The 25,214-nt window shown below is 42.0% G+C and overlaps 2 protein-coding genes across 2 annotated transcripts; both read right to left on the bottom strand.

The window, feature by feature from the left end:
• Positions 1–1,365: 1,365 nt before the first annotated feature.
• LOC101159325 (taste receptor type 1 member 1-like) lies at positions 1,366–3,160 on the bottom strand. The gene is made up of 2 exons (XM_078949920.1): positions 3,014–3,160; positions 1,366–2,947 (listed from the first exon to the last, which is right to left on the bottom strand). The coding sequence occupies exons 1-2, from the start codon at positions 3,090–3,092 to the stop codon at positions 2,019–2,021; spliced, it is 1,008 nt and encodes a 335-aa protein (XP_078806046.1). The 5' UTR covers positions 3,093–3,160; the 3' UTR covers positions 1,366–2,018.
• A 67-nt stretch (positions 3,161–3,227) lies between these two features.
• LOC144993950 (taste receptor type 1 member 1-like) lies at positions 3,228–7,154 on the bottom strand. Its single transcript, XM_078949985.1, has 2 exons — positions 6,351–7,154; positions 3,228–3,631 (listed from the first exon to the last, which is right to left on the bottom strand). Exons 1-2 carry the CDS (start codon positions 7,152–7,154, stop codon positions 3,284–3,286), a joined length of 1,152 nt encoding a protein of 383 aa, XP_078806111.1. The 3' UTR covers positions 3,228–3,283.
• Between the last annotated feature and the right edge of the window lie 18,060 nt (positions 7,155–25,214).

Below are 25,214 nucleotides of genomic sequence, written 5' to 3'. Positions count from 1 at the left end.
AGTTTCTACTTAAATTGACATGTATGACAAAACAAAGGACTTTGGTATTTTACAAAAGGAAATGATGACAGCTCAATACATCTTCCTATAACTTGTTATTGACGTCAAAAGCCTAGATTCTCTTAGATGAAACGAGAAATATAAATAAATCACACTTTCTTTAAATATATAAAAAGATGGATTGTTAGATGGCGATGCAAACATGACAATTGCAATAATGTTTTGTAGAATATTATTATTTTAAAATATTTTGTGAGGAAATGTTTGTATTTTGTTATTTTGTTTACTGGGATACATTTGATATCATAAATCAGGGTCATGACAGTTTAAAATTCAACTACCGCACATTTTGCTAAATGCAGAAGCATTTTGACTTTAAAGCCACAAACAATCTCTCTGACATGAGAATGCTTCGACTTTGCAACATTCTAAGGAGAGGAACCCTGATGGCTCCCTCTTAGAGAAACTAGTTTTGTCCTGCAGAAAGTGAAGAAAACAAATCCATCCAAGTAAAAATAATTATTTGTATAATCATTCCCTCATCTGACACAAAACAAGTAGTATTAAATGTTGCTGTTCCACAAAAGACCACTAGAGGCTGGTGTTGAAAGGGAGCAGCACATGCTTCATATTGGTTCACATTTAATGCCAGAAGAAAAATAATAAAACAAAAAGGGAACAAAAAAGTTTCATGTTGAATCCCCTGTGTTAATGTCAGAGTACAAACCAAGAGATGTTTATAGCATGATGAAAACAACTTTTAAATGTTTATTATTTTTATATAGCAATTATGACAAGGTGGCTAATTTGCACATTTATTATAGCTCTAAATTGCATCACTTGATACGTGTCCTGGGTGTTCCCCGGGGCCTCCGCCCAGTGGGACATGCCCGAAACACCTCTCCAGGGAGGCGTCCAGGAGGCATCCGGACTAGATGCCCGAGCCACCTCAACTGGCTCCTTTCGATGTGGAGGAGAAGCGGTTTTACTTCGAGCTCTCCGCGGGTGACCGAGCTTCTCACCCCATCTCTAAGGGAGCGCCCAGCCACCCTGCGGAGGAAGCTCATTTCACCCGCTTGTATTCGGGACCTCGTTCTTTCAGTCATGACCCTTAGCTCATGACCATAGGTGAGTATTGGAATGAAGATTGACCAGTAAATTGAGAGCTTTGCTTTTTGGCTCAGCTCAGCTCTCTCTTCACCACGACGGACCGATACAGCGACCGCATAACTACGGACGCCGCTCCGATCCGCCTATCAATCTCACGCTCCGGTCTTCCCTCACTCGTGAACAAGACCCCAAGGTATTTAAACTCCTCCACCTGGGGCAGGGACACTCCACCCGCCCAGAGATGGCAAACTACCTTGGCATTACCAGCTATGTCTGTAAACTTTGTCTCTGGCATTTCAAAAGTTTAACACAAGCAGAAAAGATTTGTTTCCTTCGTTGTCTTAACAATTTCTTCTTGCCAGTTTGCAGATGTCTTTCAGAAACATACAAAATATAAATTTACCATCAGCAATTTTTGATTTTCAAATGTAGCAAATTCACTTGAGGATACTATATTTTCTATTCGCATGTGTGTTCTCCTGTTTTGAGCATGTTCTCACAAAAACACCCGTGTTGCGTGTTCATCAAAGCAAACATGCAAAAAAAGATTATGCAGACTGGTTGCATTTTTCACAGGGTAATTCGGTTTGTAAACCAGCTCCTGCATGTTTTTGCGGGCTAGGTCACATGGATCCTTGGACAAATTTAGCCACATGCCACAATTTATCCCCTTTGCCGGTCCTCAGCCCTGATATAATACAGGGTTGTGTCAGAAGGAGCATCTGGTGTAAAAACCTCTGCAAACCACCTGCAAATCTGATCTGCTGTGGCAACCCCTGAAGGGATAAACTGAAATGGGAACAACAGTTAGCAGAAAAAAGTCTAAAAATCATAAAGTATAAGGTACTCAGAAGGCTTAAAGCCATCAGCTTCATGTCAACAACCATTAAGAGTTGTGTATTTATAATCTACTGGCTATATGATCTGGTATAGGACTGAATGAGATCTTGAAAGTACTGCTCAGTGTTTTTTTCAGGTTTGAAAAGGATTATGTAACATCTTGGTAAAAAATACACAAGTAGTAAAGAGTAGAGACTTGAGAGTGTTGCCACAGCATTACTAACATCAATGTCCTTTCCATGAACAATTGTGGCAAAAGTTGCAAAGGTAACCCAGATAAGGATCAGTAGTAACATACAAAAGGTTATTGCTTTAGCTTCATTGTAATTTTTTGGAAGGTCCTTTCCTGCATATGAGAAACAAAAACTAAGAAAAATTAATACAGATATTAAAATAAATGAGATGAGTGAGTCATCTACAAATTTGTTAAGCTCACAACCCAGTATAATTCTGTCAAAGTAAAATTTATCTTTGTATTGTTTTGGGGGGTCAAGGGAAAAACGGATGACAAGTAAAATGGCCTGGAGCAAAAATGCAGCAGAAATAAATATCCAGTGTATATTATATTTAGTCCAAATCCTAGAAATATTTGGGAAATTTGGTGATATTTTGAAAATACAAATAATTTGAAAGGAGCGTGCAAATAAACACGCCACACAAACGGTATAGAACAACAGAAATGGAAAATACCTTAAGACACAAAACGCAACACTGGGCTCACCGAAGAAAAAGAAAACACTGATGCTGCACAGGCCAAGGCATCCTAAAATTAGGAAGCACATTGGACCTCCAGCAGATCGGACAACCGGTGTGTTGTAGTTGAGGGCAAAGAGAACAGATATGGCTACAATGAAGGCCAATAAGATCACGGTCCCAATCATGATAACTATAGCCGTAGGATCGCTGAATTGGACGTACTCCAGCTGCCGTATATTGCATGTTGTACTCCCCTTTGCAGACCACTCTTTGTCCTCGCATTCGATGCAATTATAAGGATCTGGTGACATAAATGCCAAAGCATTAGTTTGTTGAATTTACCATTTAAGAAAAAAATTGAACTTACCTGTAGTGTTCAGGTAAGTTCCTTTGGGACAGATTGTACAACTGAAGCAGCATTTGTGGACTCCTTCCTGTTTTTTCATGAATCCATCAGGACATTCTTTAGAACAAAATGATTCAGGCTGCAAGACATAAAACCACAATATAAACCAATAGCTGAGTATAGGATTAAAAGTAATCACAATAATGAAACTTTTTTAGGCTAGCATCAAAACTAATATCACGCTTTACCTCAACATTTTTAAGTAACCCTCAGAAGTTGGCATCATTTATTCTATATTTTGTTACTCTCATAGAAAGTAATTTCTGTCCAATAAAAATTGCTGTTTATTCTTAGATATATGGACTTAAAGTCAAAGAATACATTTTTATGTGCTGTAAACAGTATACTAGTGAGAGAGGAAGGAAACCTTGCCTCTTTGTCTCCATGCCAATGGATTTTAGACTTGTTAATGTCAAAGTTGTGTTCTGGGTGAAATGTATAAGAACCGATCTCTTCTGCATCACCGCTCTCATTCCAGAAAACTATGGCATAGGGTCCAAACTTGGGGTCACCATTATCATCAAAATGAACTGTCTGGTTTAAAAGTGTGAACTTTGACTTTGTAAGTTCTTCCAGGACCTATGGAACAAAAACAATAATCTGTCAAAATTCAAGTGATCTGTCAGAATATTAAAACACTGTAAGCAAATGTTTATATTTGCTATTACGATGTAACGAACATGTCAAAATAACGTCAAAGTTTGTTTGATTCAAGATTTAAGATTCAAGATCAACTTTATTAATCCCCGAAGGGAAATGTGGTTGTAGTAGCAAAACCACGGAAATACGGGGATAAAGATTAACACGAGACACAAAATATACAGGGAAGAAAGGAGAAAAATCAAAATAAAATAACTATACAGTCGAAAACTCTAGAACTCTCAAAAAATCTTATGCACATCCAAGTCTGGCAGATGAATTGTGAAGTCTAATGGCTGATGGCAGACTTTCTCTATCGTTCTCTGGCACAGCTGGGGTGTATAAGTCTGCCGCTGAAACTGCTTCTCAGTTTGTCCACCTCCCTGAAGAAGGGATGGGAGGGATTGTCCCCACTACCTCCTCCAGATTGACAAGCTTGGAGCCAATAACAGACCCTGCTTTTCTGATGAGTTTATTCAATCTGTTGGCGTCCTTTGTTTTGATGCCAGCACCCCAGCACACTGCAGCAAAGAAGATGGTGCTCGCCGTGACAGACTGGTAGAACATGTGGAGCATCCTATCGCCAACTAGAAGGACCTGAGTCTCCTCAGGAAGTAAAGTCTGCTCGTGCCCTTCTTGTAAACCGCCTCAGTGTCAGTGGACCAGTACAGTTTATCCTGTTTAAAAACTGGTTCAGGTGCCATGCAGGACAGCTGGGGAAGGGAGGTGGGGAAAGCAGAGGTGTTAATGGCCCTGGAAGGTGAGAGGAAGACTGTTGATCAGTCAAAAGAGGAGTGGGGGGACAGCTGAAGGAGGGGGAGTTGGAATCTAAACTGTTAAAGAATTTGTTCAGCTCATTAGCTCGATCCACATTTCCTTCAGATGCACATTTTCCCTTCTTCTGTAGGCCAGTGATCACTCTCATGCCACTCCACACATCCCTGGTCTGGTTTCTCTGTAGTCTCTCCTCCAGCGTCCTCCCGTAGGCGTCTTTACACTCCTTCAGGCTGCATTTCAGCTCCTTCCGGATTCTAATGAGCTCTATGGGGTCCCCGGCCATAAAGGCCCTCTTCTTCTCATTCAGAAGGGCTTTTGGCTCACAGGCAACCCAGGGTTTGTTGTTTGGGTAACATCACACCCTCTTGGATGGGATGGAGTTGTCCATGCAGAATTTGATGTAATCCGAAACAGAGTCTGTTAGTCCATCCAGATCGTCACCATGAGGTTCATACAGAACAGACCAGTCTGTGGTTTCCAGGGCATCACGCAGGCTTTCCGTGGCACCGTCAGAACATTTTATAACGGTCCTCACAGTGACTGGTTTCTGTTTAACCACCTGTGTGTATGATGGGGAGAGCAGGATGAGGTTGTGGTCAGACTTGCCCAGTGGGGGAAGTGCAGTGGATGTGTATGCATTGGTGGCATTAGCATACAGTAAGTCCAAAGTCTATTTGTCCCTTGTTGTGCACTGTATATATTGATGGAATGTAGGGAGAGTGGAGGAGAGGCAGGTATGGTTAAAATCCCCTGTGATGAAGATGAAGGCACCAGGGTGTTTAGTTTGCAGGTCGGCAGTAGCCGAGTGGATGACGTCACAGGCCCTGTCTGCTTTGCCGGTCGGAGTAATATAGACGTTGATGGCGATCACGTTTGTAAATTCGAGTGGCAAGTAGTATGGGCGAAGTCCGATGGCAAAAAGCTCCACGTCGGGATTGCACGTTCCTTGAAGTGGATGTGCTCCGGTTTGCACCACCTGTTCTTTACGAGTAAAACGAGCCCCCCTCCTTTCTTCTTGCTGCTTGCGGTGGTGTGTCAGTCCGCTCGCACTGTATGGAAGCCCTATATCGTCACGTTAGTGTCTGGTGTCAGTTCGTGATGGGACGTTTCAGTAAAACACATGATACTGGCCTCTCGATACTCCCGCTGGGTCCGTACGAGAGACTCCAGCTCATCCATCTTGTTAGGCAAGGATCTGACATTCCCAGTGATGATCGCGGGGATGCAGGGTTTAAAAAGGCCTCTTCTTCGTCCGCCTTTTAACTCCTGCATTGCACCCTCGTCGTCTCCTCCTTAGTTCCTCCGGGAGTAAAATTTTCTCTTCAATTATGAACGTAGGTGGATTTTTTAGACCCAAGAGTTGATCGCTTGTGTAAACTATGTAGGGGGCTTTCTAAGCATGCTGTGGGGGGCCATGATTTAGTCCAGGCCCCAGAGGGCGGAAAAGGAGGGAAAAGGGAAAACGTATCCAGAAATCTCCAGTGATGTTGGATGGGTGCTTCGATGGTTATAAAAAGCTAGCTTGGTGCCAAAACAAAAAATGACTAGACGTACATAAACACATAGAAAAAAGAGAAAAATATGACAAAGTAGCCGGGAGCTGCTACTACATGCAGCCGCACAGGGCAGCGCCATTTTAACTGATGACACATTACAAAGAATTTAAAAACTGTAAAAATTGGCAACGGAATCAAGACATTTTTAAATGATATTCTCTTTGCATTTACATTTAATGTACTAAAATACTGAAATAGGAATACATCAGGTGAAAAAAAGTAAAAAATGTAAAGAAATATAAACTTTCATTAGTGTAAACAAAACTATTTATTTTTTTGTGGTTGTCACTTTTTTAAAGGCAGTAAAGAAATCTTTGCTACCTTACCATGTGTGGGTAAACTTTAATACTCTTGTTGCAGCTGCCAGCTCCACACTGCAGCACTGCATGTAAGGCATGGGCAACGGCATATACAGCAGAGTAAACAGGAAAATTAAAAGAGGGATCTGCTGTAATGATATCTTCAGCACTCAAGCTGCTGCAGTTACACATCTGGTTACAAAATGGATCCTGCTCTGGATTTCCACACTGATTTTGAGCTTTGAAAGAAAAAACAAAGTCGTCAAATCCTGGGATTTTTATTTTTGGCTCGGCAATCCCAAGAACAGTCCCAATATTTCTGATTCCTCTTTCTTTAGGGAGCTCTTTGTGAAGAGACCAGGCATCCACTGCTATCCACACCTTGTTGGTAACATTTTGTTGGATGGCTGACATAATGAGTCTTTCAGCTGTCCACTTAGTTGTAAAAACAATTGTAACATTTATCCTTAGAGCTTCCATCTGTTTGATAAGTTTAGGATAATCTGTGTCCTCTTTGAGACCATGAGTGAATGCCAAGCAGATTTCAGTGTCCTTTATCTTTTTCACAAACAGATCCAGGCCATCTCTTCCATAATCATCATCAATGTAGAGGAAAGCCACCCAGGTCCATTTGAACTTTTCCAAAAACTTCCAAATTATTTCTATGAAGTATTTATTAGGATGCACTGTTCGTAAGAAAGATGGAAAATTCTGTTTTCTGGAGAAAACTGAACTGGAGGCTCCAAAACTAATCTGTAAAACAAAAAATAACACCAGTTCAAAAGAAAAACTAATCAAATCAAACTTTATTAATAAAATAGCGCTTCTCATGCATTTTGTACAGCTCGAAGCGCCTTAGCATTAAAAACAGAAAACACACAATATTACAGTAAAAACCCAACCCACCCTTCACCCTTCCCACTCCCCTCCATTAAAACACATGACCCATGGCCCCCACGTACAAAGAATAATGACTATGTAACTTTAAATAAATAAATAAGCAAACAAACAAACAAGTATGGCTTGGCTCTGCTGTGAGGAAACAGTATTTGGGAATCCTTTAATACCATGAGCGAGCTTGGCCATTGGAACATCGCCACAGCACCCACCCAGACTGGGACAACACTGGGGTCCACTTCACAGCCGTGAAGCTGCAAAATTAGACCCCAGCTGCCCCAGCAAGGCCAAGAACTGCAGCAACAACCGCTGACCAAGCCGGCAAGCCCTGGAGGAAAAGATCCCCACAAGAAACACTGGGGCTAAAATCAAGATTAGATACTAAAATTAAAAACATAAGATGTTTATAAAAACATAAAATTAAGAATAAGATGCATAAAATGAAAATGAATACATAAAATAGCCTATACTAAAACTAATAGAATAAATTAGCAGTTAAAATCAACTAAAAGCTAAATTAAAAAGGTGGGTCTTGAGCCTCTTCTTAAAAACCTCTACAGTCTCTATGGCCCTGAGGTTCTGCGGCAGGCTGTTCCACAGGCGGGGACCGGATTGGCAGAACGAAGCCTCACCGTGTGTCTTGGTCCTCACCTTAGGAACAACTAAAAGGCCAGCACTGGAGGACCTCAGGGTCCGCGAGGGCTCATATTTTAAAATAATATCATTTAAATAAGAAGGCTCAAGACCATAAAAACATTTATAAACCATTAAAATAATTTTAAAATCAATCCTGAAACGCACAGGGAGCCAATGCAGCGATTTTAAAACCAGTGTAATGTGTTCCCGCCCTCTGGTCCTTGTCAGAACTCGTGCCGCAGAGTTCTGTAGAAGTTGTAGATTTGAGATCGACTTTTTGGGTAAACCAGAGAGCAGGGCATTACAATGATCTAAACGACTGAAAATAAAAGCATGCATCAGCACCTCTTTGCTGGCAAGAGAGAGGAACGGGCGGACTCTGGCAATGTTTTTGAGTTGATAAAATCCTGTCTTAACGACATTTTTAATGTGTTGGATAAAATTTAGCTCAGAGTCAAAAAGTAGGCCCAGGTTTCTCACACATTGAAAAGGTTTAAAATTATAAAGATGTGGTAAAATCATCTCTCTCTCGTCTTCAGAACCGATGATTAAAACTTCAGTTCTGTCCTGGTTGAGCTGTAAGAAATTTTCTGCCATCCATGACTTTATATTTAAAATACAGTTTAAAAGAGTGTTAACAGGTTCAAGGTCATCAGGAGACACGGCGATGTAAAGCTGTGTATCATCAGCATATCTGTGAAAATCAACGCCGTGTCTCCTGATGACCTCTGCAAGAGGCAACATTAAACAGTATTGGCCCTAAAATCGACCCTTGGGGAACCCCACAACTTGTTTCATGGATTACTGAAGAGCACGTATCCATACTTACATAAAAGTGTCGATCTGTAAAGTAAGAGTAAAACCACTTAAGAACATTTCCAGAGAGGCCCACTAGACTCCTAAGTCTGTCTAACAAAATCTGGTGATCTACTGTAGCGGCACTAAGATCCAGTAGCCCCAGAACAGAAAACTTCTGTGAGTCATAGTTTAATTTAAGATCATTAACTATCTCTAAAAGGGCCGTCTCTGTACTATGGTTTGTCCTAAAACCAGACTGATCTTTTTCTAAAATTTTTTGGGCATTTAAAAACTCATGCAGTTGAGTAGCGACACTTTTTTCTATAATTTTACTTAAAAATGGTAAGTTGGATACGGGTCTTTAGTTATCCAGATTTTTTTTAATCTAATTGACTCTTCTTCAGAAGGGGCCTCACCACCACCGTCTTACAGGCAGAGGGGAAGACCCCCATCTAAAGAGAGCAGTTAATTATGTTTAAAAGGTCTGACTCAAAGAATCCATAAAGTGTTTTAAAAAGTGAAGTGGGAATGGGATCTAAAAGGCAGGTTGTAGTGTTTACTTTTTTTTTGTTTCTTTGTTTTTTATACTTGTCCTGTCCAACAGCTGGGCAGACAGGTGAGAGCTGAAGGCCTCTTGTGTTGGACATATTTGACTTTTACAACAGAGGTTATGAATCTTCTGACAAACCAGAGGTATGTCTGAATAAACCCCTTTTGTAATCGAGGCCAGACTTCATTCATTTTAATTATTTTTGAAATTATTTTGTGTTGGACCGGACGGAAAAGGAAAGAAGGGAAGAAGAGAGAGGGATGTTAGAAAGAGGGGGATAGGAGGGTGATCATAGGAGGGGGGAGGGGGGTAAAACCATGAAGCAGCATAAAGCAACAAGCTACTGGATGTTTATCATTACGGTAAGGTACAGATAGAATACAAATCTCAAAGGGGCGGGGCCTGTCCACACACACACTCAAATGTTATAAACACACCTGTTAGCTGCAAAAATGTCCACATGTCAACATGTACACAATACAGATGGTGTTCACACATGCATACTTATGCCTACAAGCCAACTAGTGTGAGATATTTCATTCATTCACGCAATTTGTTAGTGCAAAGGTGAGCTAACACCTGTGCTCAGTTGAGTGTTTATGTTCTTCTAAAATGGATGATGGAATGTGGAAAGACGGAGGGGGGGCAACCAGCCACCACCACACCACGCGGCAGCAGGCAGAGAACGACCGCCCCCCGGGTGCCCACGCCCGCCACCCAGGCCAGGGCCAGCAGGGCCGCCACGAGGCCCCCAGAGCCAGAGAGCAGGGAGGCATGGGGGGAAGGTTGTAGTTTACTTGGGATACAACTCGACCAAGCATCTCCGCATCAACCAGGACAAACCTCCCCAGTGTTTCTTCTTGTAAAAACAATGCTAGAGGTCTGTTAAGACCAGTGTATTGCATAGTTGAAATGTTTGATCTTATAGCATTGATTTTACCCATGAAGTGGTCTGCAAAGTACGGTGGCCGAGAGGTGCAAGACACGCTTACATTTAAGATACAGCAACAGCAAATCCCAGTACAAATGAACAAATCACGAAACACAACAGCAAATCATGAAACACGACAGCAAATCACGAAACACAACTACAAATCACAAAACACAACAGCAAATACTGAAACACAACGGCAAATCATGAAACACAACAGCAAATCACGCAACACAACAGCAAATCATGAAACCTACGGTGACCGGGAGGTGCTAGACACATTTATATTTAGGACACAACCAACAATAAATCCCAAACTAATAAATCACAAAGCACTAATGACAATCTCGGAACAAATTAACAAATACTGAAACACAACAGCAAACCACGGAACAAATAACAGAGTCCTGAAACACAAAAGCAATTTTGGGGGAAAACTAACAAATACTGAATTACAAAAACAATCTCGATACAAATGAACAAATCCAGAAACACAACAAGGAAAGCGGAGAAACGGCGTCTAACTGAAACGGAACGTCCTGAATCCCGGAAGTGACGTAATATAAAACTAATTGTCCAAAAGACAAGTCCAAAAGCATTTCTTCAATTGTATTACTACAATAAAAATTACAACAACGTTTAACAAGGTAAAGTTTTTGCTTTTCCGGTATAAAGGGTATTCCCTCTCCGTTAAGACCACTCTAGCAAGAATGCTTCAGGACTGTTTCATGTATTTAAAATGTCCACATAAAGAAAACAGTAATTAATAACATTTAAAAAATCATACACAATTAGTTTTATATAACGTCCATTTCTGTTAGAAGCCATGTCTCCGCTTTCATTGTTGTGTTTCTGGTTTTGGTCATTTGTAACAGGGTTATTTTTTTCATGATTTGCTGTTGTGTTTCAGTATTTGCTGTTGTGTTTCGTGATTTGCTGTTGTGTTTCAGTTCTTGCTGTTGTGTTACATGATTTGATGTTGTGTTTCATGATTTGCTGTTGTGTTTTATGATTTGCTGTTGTGTTTCGTGATTTGCTGTTGTGTTTCATGATTTGCTGTTGTGTTTCGTGATTTGCTGTTGTGTTTCGTGATTTGCTGTTGTGTTTCAGTTCTTGCTGTTGTGTTCCGTGATTTGCTGTTGTGTTTCATGATTTGCTGATGTGTTTCGTGATTTGCTGTTGTGTTTTGTGATTTGCTGTTGTGTTTCGTGATTTGCTGTTGTGTTTCGTGATTTGCTGTTGTGTTTCGTGATTTGCTGTTGTGTTTCGTGATTTGCTGTTGTGTTTCAGTATTTGCTGTTGTGTTTCGTGATTTGCTGTTGTGTTTCGTGATTTGCTGTTGTGTTTCGTGATTTGCTATTGTGTTTCGTGATTTGCTGTTGTGTTTCGTGATTTGCTGTTGTGTTTCATGATTTGCTGTTGTGTTTCCGTATTTGCTGTTGTGTTTCGTGATTTGATGTTGTGTTTCGTGATTTGCTGTTGTGTTTCATGATTTGCCATTGTGTTTCGTGATTTGTTCATTTGTACTGGGATTTGCTGTTGCTGTATCTTAAATGTAAGCGTGTCTTGCACCTCTCGGTCACCGTAAAGCAACGTCCTCACATGCCTTTTGATTTAACGATTAAAAAAAAAAAATTTATGGGAACAATAAACAGGAAAAGCAGACGTACCATTGGAACAAGGTCCATCATGAACAGTGGTGCAACAGTCATTGTTGTGGTGCTTGTACCTGTACCCACCACTGCAATCACTTTAGAGAAGTTTGCAGATTCTTTCCAAGGTTGAACTGAACCATCAACAGACATCAGGCTGAAAATACCTGGAAAATTCTTTGTGTCTGAGCAGTGGTCAAATATTTCATAGCCAAGAGTCACATTGGGTAGTAGACTGGTAGAATTATTGATTTCCCTCTATAGAGAATCTCATCATCTGAAACCTCCGGTAATTTGACAGTGAAAACTCTTGACTGTAGACAGGAAAAGTGCGAAGGATTAATTTATTGATATTTTTCTTATTTTTGTTGTTCTACAAAGATTCACGGTAGGCTTAAAAAAAAACTTAAGTTCAACAACAAAAATCAATTAAATGACCTTTTCAGAACACTATGATATTTTCTTCAGATTACATATTTTAGTAAACCTTACCTGGAACAGATGATGGCTTCTGGGATGTTCTGATGGAGAGTTGCATTGACGTGATGAATACCAAAAAGTCCACCAAGCAGGTAATCTCCTTTCATTTTAAACTCTGAGGTTTTGGGGATGCATTTAGTCTCTGCATGCAAGTTACAACACAGAAGACACAGATAAACAAAGATCAATGTAAACATGGCTTCACCTGTTGGTACGCTAACGTGAATTCCAGCTCAGCTAGAGACTCCCTTTTCTAACAGACTCCTCTGAATGAATGAGCTTCTGTTAGAACAGAAATTACTTAAATTGGGTACAATGTCATAAACACAGTAACAGTTAAAAAAGAACATGCAAATCAATTTGCATTTATTTCCTGGTAAAAAGGTTTCCTGAAGAAAAGAGAGATTAAGTTTAGGTCCATTTGACCAGAAGCACAAGAATTTTGTGCTTTTTAAAAATGACAAAATGGGCAGTTTGTGTGCAGAAAGTCTATGAAAAAACATCAAAAGTTAAAAAAAACAACTACGAATTAAGCGAGGTGCCTCTGTGTGAACATGGCTCATGCAAATTGACGCTGGTTGAAAAAAAATTCCACTGAAATTATAGAACCTCAGGCAATATTCAAAGCTGAAAAAGCCTCTTTGTGTTTGCAAATATTCTATGGTTAGTGTCCTCAAAAAGTCACAGAAAAACTACCTGCTTAAATGATAATAAGCTACTTCTTTTTCTGACAACTTTTACTTTGCAAAAGTGACGCAAAATAGGCATTAATGAAAATATGTTGCCGTACTGTTTCGTTTTTGTGTTAAGTGTTAAAAACCGTATATGAAGAGAATGTAAAGGAAAAGATGTTTACAATAACGGAAGATTGTTAAGTATCTTTTGTTTCCTAAAATTTTATCATTTTCAGAAAAGCTGCTTTTAGTACAGTTTTCTTATGTTTGTCCACCTTTGAGTTCCTTGGGGAAAAAATACTTTAAGCATCTCTGTGTACTTAAGCCAGACATGATGCTCATGTTAGTATTAGTTCAACAGTTGTAGACCTAAAGCAAGGGTGCTCACACTTTTTTGGCATGTGAGCTACTTTTAAGTCGACGATGTCTTGAAGATCTACCTTTGTGCATTTATATATATATATATATATATAGCAGTGACGTGCAGTCAGGAGAGGCAGGTGAGGCTGTGCCTCACCTGTCATTATGGGAAGAAAAGAGAAAACATAAATTCAATTATTATATTTAATCAGTAATTTGTGCTTTGCAGTCATTTTCCATTTAAATATACCATTTTCGGGTGTTTTTTCTTTTCAAAATCGCTGAATTTCCGCATTTGCCGTTCAGATACTAAGTGACGTGCGATGAGGCACCAGCCCGCTGAGCCTCACCTTGGATTGCGCAATACCTATGCAGTCAGACGGTACTGCTGTCTCTCTGTATGTCGATTCAATCACTTGTACTATATTAGCTGAGTTTACATAATTTAGCAGATGTATATGATGTACAGTGTTTGTTTTTATAAATAAATGTATGTGAGGGACGTGTTTCTTGTGCTGAGCGCTAAACGCCGGCAAAAAAGCCGCTGGGTGAGGCCAGCAGTTCTCGTGCCTCATGTTAGGGGGCGCCGGTGAGCCCTGAGATTATGACGCTAAAAAATAATAGAATAAGTGATAGTAAGCGGCAAGTCGTTTTCTTCAGAAGGAGCGGCGTATGGACTTTATTTACAAGTAAAGGTAAGACGATAATAAGGTTTGTGCTTTTTTCTATGCTGCAGTTTGTATATGAAAAAAAAAACATGTTGAAATGATATTTTAAACAAAACACGTTAACTGTTGTCAATCAAATGGTGAATAAGTTACTCAGTATGGTAATGGTTCATATGTTTGTAAATCTGACTGATGACGTCAGTGCCTCACCAGCCATTAACCTCACCACACGTCACTGATATATTGATATATATATCTATATATATCTATATCTATATATATATATTTTTTACTGTTTGTTTATTAGTTACATGTTTATTTGTACATTGTTGTTTATGTAATGATGATTAAAAACTACCCAGTAAAACGCCTTTCTGATAACAGACAGAATTTGCGCTCAGTGAATTTACACACCCATGTGCAGTGACGTATGTTTCAGAAGATGTCCGATTGGCCGTTCTGCATGTCAATCAAGTCCCGTACTTCTCTGTGAGGATTTTGATTGGCTGGTGGATTTTTAAGAACTACTTTTTTTGTTTGTTAATCATCTTTGGGGCCTGCGATCTATGAAGGTAAATATGTTCCAAAAAGAACACACTTGTAGATTTGATCTGAGAACTTGTAATATAGAATGTGAGAACTTGCACACCAAAAATCTGCATCTGTGTGTAAAAATCTCCTGCTGTGAACTGACAAATTTCCATTTGCATGTGTTCATTTAGAGTTACAACTTCAAATCTGTGATAACAACTGCTCAAAGGTGCTTCAGCGTGTGCTCGAATCTGCTGCCGCAAATCACAAGTGCGCTACAACTGTGCTCTGAATACTGACACATTCCTTGCGAGAAACCTGTGTCAAAACTGATCTGTGTCCGATAATGGAACTAGGGGGGGAGGGAGGGTTAGAGGAGACGGAGTCAACCAATCAGAGTGCAAGTCAACCAATCAGAGTGAAGGATTCGGAGAACTTAGTAAAGATAGAAAGATATTCACAGATTCTGACTTCCTGCTTCAATAACTCCTCTGATAAACGTTCAAATGTGACAGCAAGTATCTCAATCATTTTGTACTAACACAGAGAGTGAACTACAAATGCATTTCTAAAGAAAAAAGTCAGTTTTTTCTTGCATTTTATTGAGAAATTATCTCTTCGTGCTTTAAATGCAGACATGCTGGTTCGTCTGCTGGTTCGAGAGCGATTGTGGCCGTTGACAAACTTTACGTGGACGGCCGGCTGTTCCGGGACCCGGAGATCACCCCCTGGCTGTGCTGAAGGCTTTCAGATCCGCGCTGAGAACATCTGCGCTGCCCAGAAGAAACCCGCTAAACTTACTTCAATGAATGGAAAACCGGATCATCAATAATCCACACCTCGATCTCAGGAAAACAGTCTTTTTTTTCTTCTTCACCCCAGTCCCACTCATGTTTCTACTGTTGTTTTGTTGTTGTTTTCGTTTTCCCTTCTATCTCTTTTTTTCTTTCCTTTACTCCCCCCCCCCCCTCTCCCCCCTCATCATATGTAAATCACCTGGAAGCAACTCATCCTCGGTAAGTATTTATTTATGCACGGAACGGGCGCGCGCACAGAAGCGCACACACGGGCGTGCACATGCGATCCCGCACACACGCCGACATACTGCAAACACCTCACACAGGCTCTCATAGGACGCACGCGACACGCAGCTCACATAGCCAGAAAACGTTCACGTGCACAGCGCTTCTCAATGCGGGCACGCGCACACGGACTGATACACAAACACTACTTAGCTTTACACCTTTTCAGTCAGAGCAGTTATGAACAGTCTTAACATCGTTAGCTGGAATGTGCGTGGACTTGGCTCTGAGCCAAAGAGACTGAAAGTGTTAAATCACCTGGATGGTCTAAAAGCAGATATAGCTCTACTGCAAGAGACCCATTTATCGATTTCTTTGAACCACCTTATGTGCTGCTTACAATTTCCAGTTATATACTCTGCCAGTTACAACTCCAAACAACGAGGAGTTGCTGTTTTAATTAATAAAAATCTTAATTTTACTCATAAGGATACAGTTACTGACCCAGAAGGCAGATTTGTAATCATTAATATATCCATTCAGAATAAGGACTTTTGTATAGCGAGTGTTTACAGCCCTAATGTTGACGACTCTTCCTTCTTTCACAGATTATTCACCTCACTCTCAGTTCACTCTGACTCCACAATCAATATAGGAGGAGACGTCAACCTTGTTTTGGACCCTGAACTTGACAGACTGCACAGCAGCAAATCAGCGTACATGGCGGTCTGCAAGTATTCTAAAGCAGTACATGAATGATTTGGGTCTCTGCGATGCGTGGCGCTCATGTCACCCAAACACTAAAGGGTTCACCTTTTTCTCTCCAGTTCACCACTCACACTCCCGTTTAGACTATTTATTAATCAGTAACTCTCTTTTAAAAAATATTCAAAGCTCCAATATCCATCCAATTATTATCAGTGATCATGCACCAGTCTCTGTAAACATTTCTAGGGAAAAATCCACACCCTCTGGTACAACCTGGAGGTTTAATACGTCTCTGTTAAAGGACCAGGAATTTCTTGAATTCTTTAAAAAAGAGTGGGCAACCTTCTTAGACTGCAACAATACTCCAGACATCCCACCGTGCATTCTTTGGGAAACAGCAAAGGCAGTCATGAGAGGGAAAATCATTTCTTATTCAACGCACAAAAAACGCAAAGAGAAAGCAGATTTATTAGAATTAGAAAATAAAATCAAAACCCTGGAGACTGCTTCTGCTGCTTCTGCACAGGAACACATTCTGGGAGATCTGAAAAATTTAAAGCTGCAGTTAAATGACATCATTAATAAACGAACACAATTTCAAATACAAAGGCTACGACTTGAAAGATTTGAAAACTCTAATAAATCTGGCAAATTTCTGGCTAATCAGCTTAAAATTAATAGAGAAAAATCATCAATCACCTCTATTATGGACCAAACAGGAAATGTCACTCATGACCCGGTCAAAATTAATAACGAATTTGAAAACTTTTATAAAAACTTGTACACACCGCAGATCAATCCGTCAGAGCAAAGTATTGACTCATTTCTTAATAATGTAAACCTACCCAGGCTAAATGAGGATCAAATCACAAACTTAGATTCTCCGCTCTCGCCGTCTGAACTTCATGAAGCTCTGTTACTTATGCCCAATGGTAAAGCACCAGGGCCTGACGGCTTTCCTGCTGAGTTTTATAAAGAATTCTGGGAACAACTGGCACCAACATTTTATAAAACGGTCACATCTATTAATGAGAGCCAATCAATGCCACCTCACATGAACTCAGCCAACATAATTCTTCTTCTAAAACCAGACAAAGATCCCACTAGTCCTTCAAGCTATCGCCCCATTTCTCTACTCAATGCAGATGTAAAAATTATCTGCAAAGCACTAGCACAGAGAATAGAAAAAATCACTCCTCACATAATTCACTTCGACCAAACTGGATTCATCAAAGGCAGACACTCGGATGATAATGTCCGTAGACTAGTTAATATAATAGACTTTGCCACCATTGAAAACCAGGAGATGACGGTACTATCGCTGGATGCTGAAAAAGCCTTTGACAGAGTAAATTGGAAGTTCCTTATTGCCGCCCTCCATAAGTTTGGTTTTGGAGAAGCATTCATCAATTGGATCAAAATATTATATCACAACCCCAATGCATAAGTTAGAACTAATAAACAGACTTCAAACAGGTTTTTTCTTGGAAGAGGAACCAGACAGGGCTGCCCACTCTCTCCTCTTTTTGCTATATTCATTGAGCCTTTGGCTGCAGCAATAAGACAGAATGAGAGCATTATTGGAATTAAAACCAAACACAGCCATCATAAAATTAGTCTTTATGCGGATGACATATTACTGTTTTTAAGGAATTTACATTCTGTAAATGAAACAGCAATGATCATAAATGAATTCTCCTCCATATCAGACTATTCCATTAATTGGAATAAGTCTGTTTTATTACCACTCAACAGGAATATGGAACAAAGACTCACAATTCCAGTTAAAACAGGAAATATCAAATATCTGGGTATCTACTTTTCCCCCAAACTATCAGAACTGGTGCAGCTAAACCACACCCCATTACTGAAAAGCATACAGGACAATCTAACACGCTGGACCAACCTGCCTCTGTCACTTATGGGCAAGGTAGCCACGGTTAAAATGAAAATCTTACCCAAGGTTAATTATCTCTTCTCAATGATTCCCACACAACCGCCATTAAAATGGTTCAAAACATTAGACTCATCCATATCAAGCTTTCTATGGAACAACAAACCTGCAAGAATTAGTCTAAAAACTTTAAAATCTGCAAAAAGCTGTGGAGGATTAGAATTACCTAACTTCCACAAATACTTTCTTGCAAATAGATTGCAATACATCTTAAAATGGTTAAAAAATAATCCAGAAACCAACTCATGGTTAGACTTGGAACAGGCGTTATGTGGAAAGATCAACCTGTCACAGCTACCATTTATTAGCCAAACAGTTAAAAAACAGGATTGTTTCAAAAGCATTAATATAAATGCCACTTTAAAAACCTGGTGGGAATTTCTCAAAATATCAAAATCATCAATTCAACCGTGCAAAATGACACACATCTGGAACAACCCAGACATCCTTATTAACAAAAAAATGATTCACTTCCCAGCTTGGCAAGCAGGGGGCATAAAACAACTAGAGCACGTAATTATTGATAGAAGATTCATAACTCCCCAGGAACTTCAAGACAAACATGGAATAAATAACTTCTTGGAATATCAGCAACTTAAATCAAGTATTACTAAAAAGTATAAATTTAAAGACGACGATTTAAAGCTACCAGATGTTGTTACCACTCTGATTAATTTTTCAATGAATAGAACTCTCTCCAAAATGTACAAACTTTTATGTAATTTAGATAAAAATATTGCCCTTCCAAAAAAAAAAATGGGATGCAGATTTGAGCATCAGCACAGATGAAAGCTTCTGGTCAGAACTCTGTCTAAACACCTTTAAACTGACAAAAAGTCCAAATCTGCAGCTAATCCATCTCAAAACTCTTCACAGAATTTACTACACTGGACAGAGGATGTTCAAGATGGGTCTCAGTAACTCAGACATTTGCGAGCACTGTGATAATAATCTACCCGACAGCTACATGCACGCACTGTGGTTCTGCACTCCTGTCCAGGCTCTCTGGCAGCAGGTATGTGCCGATTTATCAGTCTGGCTTAAGGTTTCAATCACGGCCTCACCGTCACTTTGTGTGCTTGGTGACATGAGTGCCATCGATATAGAAGAAGGATTAGCATCTATCATTTTCACAACTCTTTGTATTGCCAAAAAAACTATTTTAATAAATTGGAAAAACAAGAAAAATATAAACATAGGTCAACACAGAAATCTGCTGTTTGATCAAATCAGCTTGGAAAAAATGTCAGCCCAAAGCTCAAGTAACTTTGAAAGAATTCAGTCTCTCTGGTCTCCTGTGGTTGACTCCATGACTTAGGGGGTGGGGGGCTTGGTCGTCGCTGCTCCTTGCCCTTCTGCCGTGGTTTGGGGTGGGGGTCGGGGCCTCCGGTGCCTGGCGGGGGCGGTGGGGGCTCCGTTGGTCGGGGGGTCGGGTCCGGTGCCTGGGTGGGGCGGGCTGTGGCGCTGCGTGGTCCACTGGGCTTAGGTGTGGGGGTGCGTGGTGGGGGGGTGGGGTGGTGGTCTGGCTTGGCTTGGGGGGGTGGTCCCTTTGCCTGCGCTGGAGGGGGTTGGCGGGGGTCCTGCTCGGGGGGGGGGGGCCCAGCGGCGCCGGATGGGCTGCCCATCTGCACCTGGGGCTGGGATCGCCCCTTCCCTGGCTCTGGGACGGGACGGGACAACCCTCTCGGGGCCCCCGGTCGCTCTGGGTGTCATCCGCTTCGGCTGCGGGGTCTGGGGTGGGGGGCTTGTCGGCCCTGTCCTGTGGGCGGGCGTTCTGGGGGGGAGGGGGGGCCCATTATTGGTACGGGTCGGGGGGGCTAACAGGTCGGGGTCTCCGCTGAGGCAATCAGTAGTTGCCTCGGCCGGTTGGCCTCCTCGGTCCCGTCAAGGCCTGACCAGAGCTGCTCTAGGGCCGGCGTCTGGGGGTGGGGGCCTGGGGTTGCTCCGGGGGGGGCGACGCATTCTGGCTCCTCTCTCTCTGTGTGGGGTGGGTGGTGCCGGGCCTGGGGTGTCGGCGCCTCTGGGGGTGTGGCCCCTGGGCTGGGTGGCCCTGGCCCCTTTGCTGGGGGGGGGGGACAGCTGTTTGACCACCGGGGGACAGTCTACCAGCTGTCCCCAACTTACCCCCTTCCTCATATAACCTCATATTAGGGTGAGGGGGTGGGGGGTCTAGCCTGCGATGCACCTTGGGGGGGGCCACTTGGCAGTGGCCCTCCTCCTATGGTTGCCGTATGGAGTGGGCCCCCCCTATTTCGGTTTTATTTGCACCTTAGACATGTAGGGTCCTTGGTAGGGGGGGTGCTTGGACATCACTGCAAGCAAGCAACAGATGTCCTCCTGGCACCCTACCCGCCAATTTTAATCGCACCTTAGACATTTAGGGCCCCTTGGTGGGGAGGGTGAGGGGACATCACTGTGAGTAATCAGGAGATGTCCCCTTAGTGCCCTACTCGCCAATTTTAATTGCACCCCCCTTAGTACACACACCCCTCCCCCTTCAATATATACATTCCAACATAAACACACACACATGCACACACACACCCTCTCAAACACACATACACGCACACACATTTTGCAAGGAAGGTGGGACCTGGGTCCATCTGTCCCCTACCCCTTCCCTGGTGGGGGGTGCGGGCCTCTTGGCGATGGCGGCCGTGTCCCTTGGGTGCCGACTCCCTGGGCCCGGCGGTGCTCTCTCCGCACGGTGGGGGGGTTCATATTACACCTGAGCCGGGGGTGTTCGTGTCCCTGGGGGGTGGGTCCTGGTCCTTGCCCCTGAGCGCTGGGCCCCGCCAAACTTCCAACATGGCCGAGCCTGGTCGGGCCATAATTATAACACCCCTTGTGGGCCACCCTTTTTTCCCCGGGGTTCCCCCCTCCTGGGCGGGGGTGGCGGGCCCCTGCCTCGCTCCTCCCTGGACCAACCGTGGGCCGGGTGGGTGGCTGCCTGGAGTGCGGAGCGGGTCTCCCTTGGGGGGTCCTGGCTCGTACCTGGGGTTGGGGCGGGGGGATGCCCGGAACTCCTGGGTGGTGGTGGGGTGCTCGTCTGGTGCTGTGGGCGTCCTTCTCCGGTGGGGCCCTGCGTTGGGCTCTTCCGGCGCGGCGGGGGGGCTGCTTTCCTGGCTGGGCTGGGGCGGCGCTCTCTTTCCCTCCGCGCCTCCCTGCTCTCTGGCTCTGGGGGCCTCGCGGCGGTCCTGCTGGCCCTGGCCTGGGTGGCGGTCTTGTTCGCCCGGGGGGCGGTTGTTCCCTGCCTGTTCCCGTGTGGCGTTGGGGGAATTCCAGCTGCCGCTGCTGCTGCAGCGGGGGTCTGGGTGTGGGGGTGGCTGGGCGCTCCTACTCCTTCTTTTCACATTCCACCATCCATTTTAGAAGAACATAAACACTCACCTGAGCACAGGTGTTAGCTCACCTTTGCACTTATAGTTTGCATGATTGAATGAATGAAAGATTTCACACTAGTTGGTTTAAAAGCATAGGTATGCGTTCGTGAACACTATCTGTTTTGTGTACATGTTGACATTTTTTACAGCTAGCAGGTGTGTTGATAATATTTGAGTGTGTGTGAACAGGCCCCGCCCGTTTAGTACTACATTTGAACTGTACCATAACGATAAACAACCAGTAAACCTGTCTGCTCTATGCTGCTTCATGGTCTTACCCCCCCCTCTCACTATCACCCCCCCCCCCCCCCCCCCTCTGACATCCCTCCCTCTTCTTCCCTTCTTTCCTTTTCCGTCCGGTCCAACACCAAAGATTTTCAATCATGGTTGAAATGAATAAAGTTTGGCCTCAATTACAAAAGGGGTTTGTTCAGTCACACCTTTGGTTTGTCTGAAGATTAATAACCCCTCTTGTTAAAGTAAAATATGTCCAACACAAGAGGCCCTCAGCTCTCATCTGCCTGCCTAGCTGTTGGACAGGACAGGTAAAAAAAAAAAAATAAATAAATAAATGCAGACATGCATCAAGACAGCTACCAACGGACCGTCAGCAGCAGGAAAATCATCTTTGTTGTAGCAGGACAATAGGGCCAGGGCTATTGAGCACCTTCATTATAAATCATATGTGTTAACATTTGAAAAAATAGATTAGATCTAAATGAACACATGCAAATGGGAATTTGTCAGTTCACAGCAGAAGATTTTTACACACAGATGCAGATTTTTGGTGTTCAAGTTCTCACATTCTATAATACAAGTTCTCAGATCAAATCTACAAGTGCATTCTTTTTGGAACATATTTACTTTCATATCGATCTACCCTCATGTCCTAGAACAGTGTTTTTCAACCAGTGTGCCGCGGCACACTAGTGTGCCGTGGAAGATGGTCAAGTGTGCCGTGGAGAAATTGCCCTCATTAATCATTCACTGATCTAAAAACATTTCCCATCTCCAGGATATCAGCTCTTTGTTCATCCAAACAGGCCCTGATAAAACACTGAGTAGTTAGGAATATAAAAGATCTTAAAATTACTTTTTCTTTGTGTTTATTTAATTCTATTAAAGAAATTTTGATAAGAATGACATTACTGCGATTTACCTGCAGCTATGACAGTTTGCGGAAAAGTCCCGTCCCTTTAACTGTCTCCACCAATCATTCTTGAAGGCTTAATCACATGTCATCAGTCTGACCAATCAGAAGTGCTTAAAGTCTCCACTTCCTTGTTCTTAATTCTGCTGATAAAGTCTCTCAGTTCTAACAAAAATACCAGCTAAAGCTCGTCTTTAGCGGTGTAGCTTTCCACAGAATCCGGTATCAGACCGTGAAACAAGTGGACAATACAATGAAGCTCAGAGACGCGAGTCTTTCTGCAAGTTTTCGGCAGTTTTCACACTACATCTCCCATGATGCATTGGCTTAAAGGGCCAGTGTCCCAGCGCGCAATGAGTTGTCCTTGCGAAACGCCTTGAAACCACAACAAACAAACAGTTTCTAAATTTTCTAATTTAACTTTCATTTCATCTCTTAGAAAAAACAGCCGCAACTTTCTGCTTTTCCGGCCACAATTTTCTGTTTTTTGATAGGTTAAAGTGTGCCGTGGCTCAAAAAAGGTTGAAAAACACTGTCCTAGAAGATCGACCGGTCGATCGCAATCGATGTTATGAGCACCACTGTAGAGTGAGAAGATGCGTCTACAACTTGCATTACTCGAACACCCTGTTTCACTCTAAGAGAAATATTAATGATATTGTGGATTTCTGTGGTGTTTAATTGAACAATAATGAGCTTCACAAGTATCAAGGAAAATTCACAGCTCAGAACAGGCAGATCTTATTTATCAAGAAACTGACTGTACCTTGCTTTCTGCATCACAACAAACAAAAATAATCAGTTCATGCTGTACAATAAGTAATACTTCCTCAGCCGTGTTATGTTTGTGGATAACGTAAGTAGGCAGAACAAAGCAGGCTGAAGATATTGTGATGAACAAATAAACAAAAGGGACACGGAACATGAACATGTCACAGACAAATTGTGACTGTTCAACTTTTGATTGCATTTTCTCTTAGTTTTCATGAGCAGATGTATGAGGTTAGTGCCCAGCCTGACAGTTCTTTGCTTTTTTGGACTGTTTTGCTCCAGGTCTCAGTCAATCTCTTTTTCTTTAGGTTTTTGGAATGTTTGTCGCTGACCATTTTCAGGATTACCCCCTACCTCTGCATTGACTGAGAGCTGTTTTGAATTTATATCTTAGACCAGATCTTCTCAACCATCTCCCCTCTCCTGGAATTGGATCATCATATATTAGATTCTCCTCAAACTTGCTTCTTGCCCCACGACAGATCACCACCTGGACCTCTACAACCTAAAGCCTCCCTTTGCCACTGCCATACCACTTAATCAGTTCCTCAAATCAGAAGTGGGTCTGTGAGCTTCAACTCCAGCTACATTCTGAAACCACATAGTCTATTAATGACTCCACCCCCCACCCCTTTCCATACTTAAAGTCCCACTCTCATCAACTATGCAGTGCTTGCTGAAAAAAAAGTGTTGTTTTCTAGGACATAGTCTTTGCAGAGAGGCAGTAGTTCATTAGAAATATTTCCCTTTTGAGTTTTGGGAGGGACCATTGGCATGGAGTTCACACTTCACATCATCCATCTGTTTTTACATTCTGTCGCACCAGTTTACAGCTCCTCACACCCCCAACCTAACATTACCGGTGCAACAAAATGTTGTGCAATATTGGAGCTATCCAGTGATACACCTTTGAGCTAGATGCCAGCTGAGACGAGGAAAATGAAAGTGTACATGGATGTCTTTGTACAAGTGGATCTATCAGAAAGGAGCAGAGCACGGAACCTGTGGCCCCCCACCTGTAGTTTCTATAGTAAGTCACAGTTGCAAGCTTTTTTTAAACGGTATTTATTGTATGTTCATGACTCACAATGATGTAAATAAAGAAATGTCACAGAACATGTTGAAAACACAGAAAACATGATTTTCTTGGAGGGGATTCTTAATGATCATACTTTTAAAAGTTGCCAATAAATGCCAAAAATAACGTGTTAAACAAACAGTTTTTGTTTTTTTTTACTTTGTAGATCTACGTTTTTTCAATATGACTAGGATGAGAAATTTTAAAACAAAAAATATAAACTTGTAAGCAAGCACATTTCACTACAAACTGATTATCAACACGTTCTGCAGTATTGCAGTTCTGCAAACACAAAGTATCAGTTTTCCTCAACAAAGGATTCTGAACTGGGCAGGAATTTCAGCAGAATGAAGCACTGGAACACCATGTTTTTAAAGCTTTATTTGGATAGCTTGTTACTTATCATTTGACTTGCATTGCTGGAAAACAATTAATACCAGCATTATTGTTTTTGGGATTTAATCTCAAACAGTTCAATAGACATGCATTAAGTTGAAGGTTAAAAATACCCTCAGATATGCTGCACAGTTAGCTCAGAAAAATCAGAGTGTGTGTTATTAAGTACATAGTATGTTGTGCGTCAAGTATGTGTACATTACTCATTAAAGAATTGGGTACATTGGGACATTTTGCACTTGAAAACACGAA

The sequence above is a fragment of the Oryzias latipes genome, chromosome 7 (genome assembly GCF_053564925.1).
Source record: "Oryzias latipes strain Hd-rR chromosome 7, Olatipes_Hd-rR_3.1".
Classification (NCBI taxonomy): domain Eukaryota; kingdom Metazoa; phylum Chordata; class Actinopteri; order Beloniformes; family Adrianichthyidae; genus Oryzias; species Oryzias latipes.
Note: the sequence above shows the minus strand (reverse complement) of the source record. Positions and strands in the feature narration are given on the sequence as shown.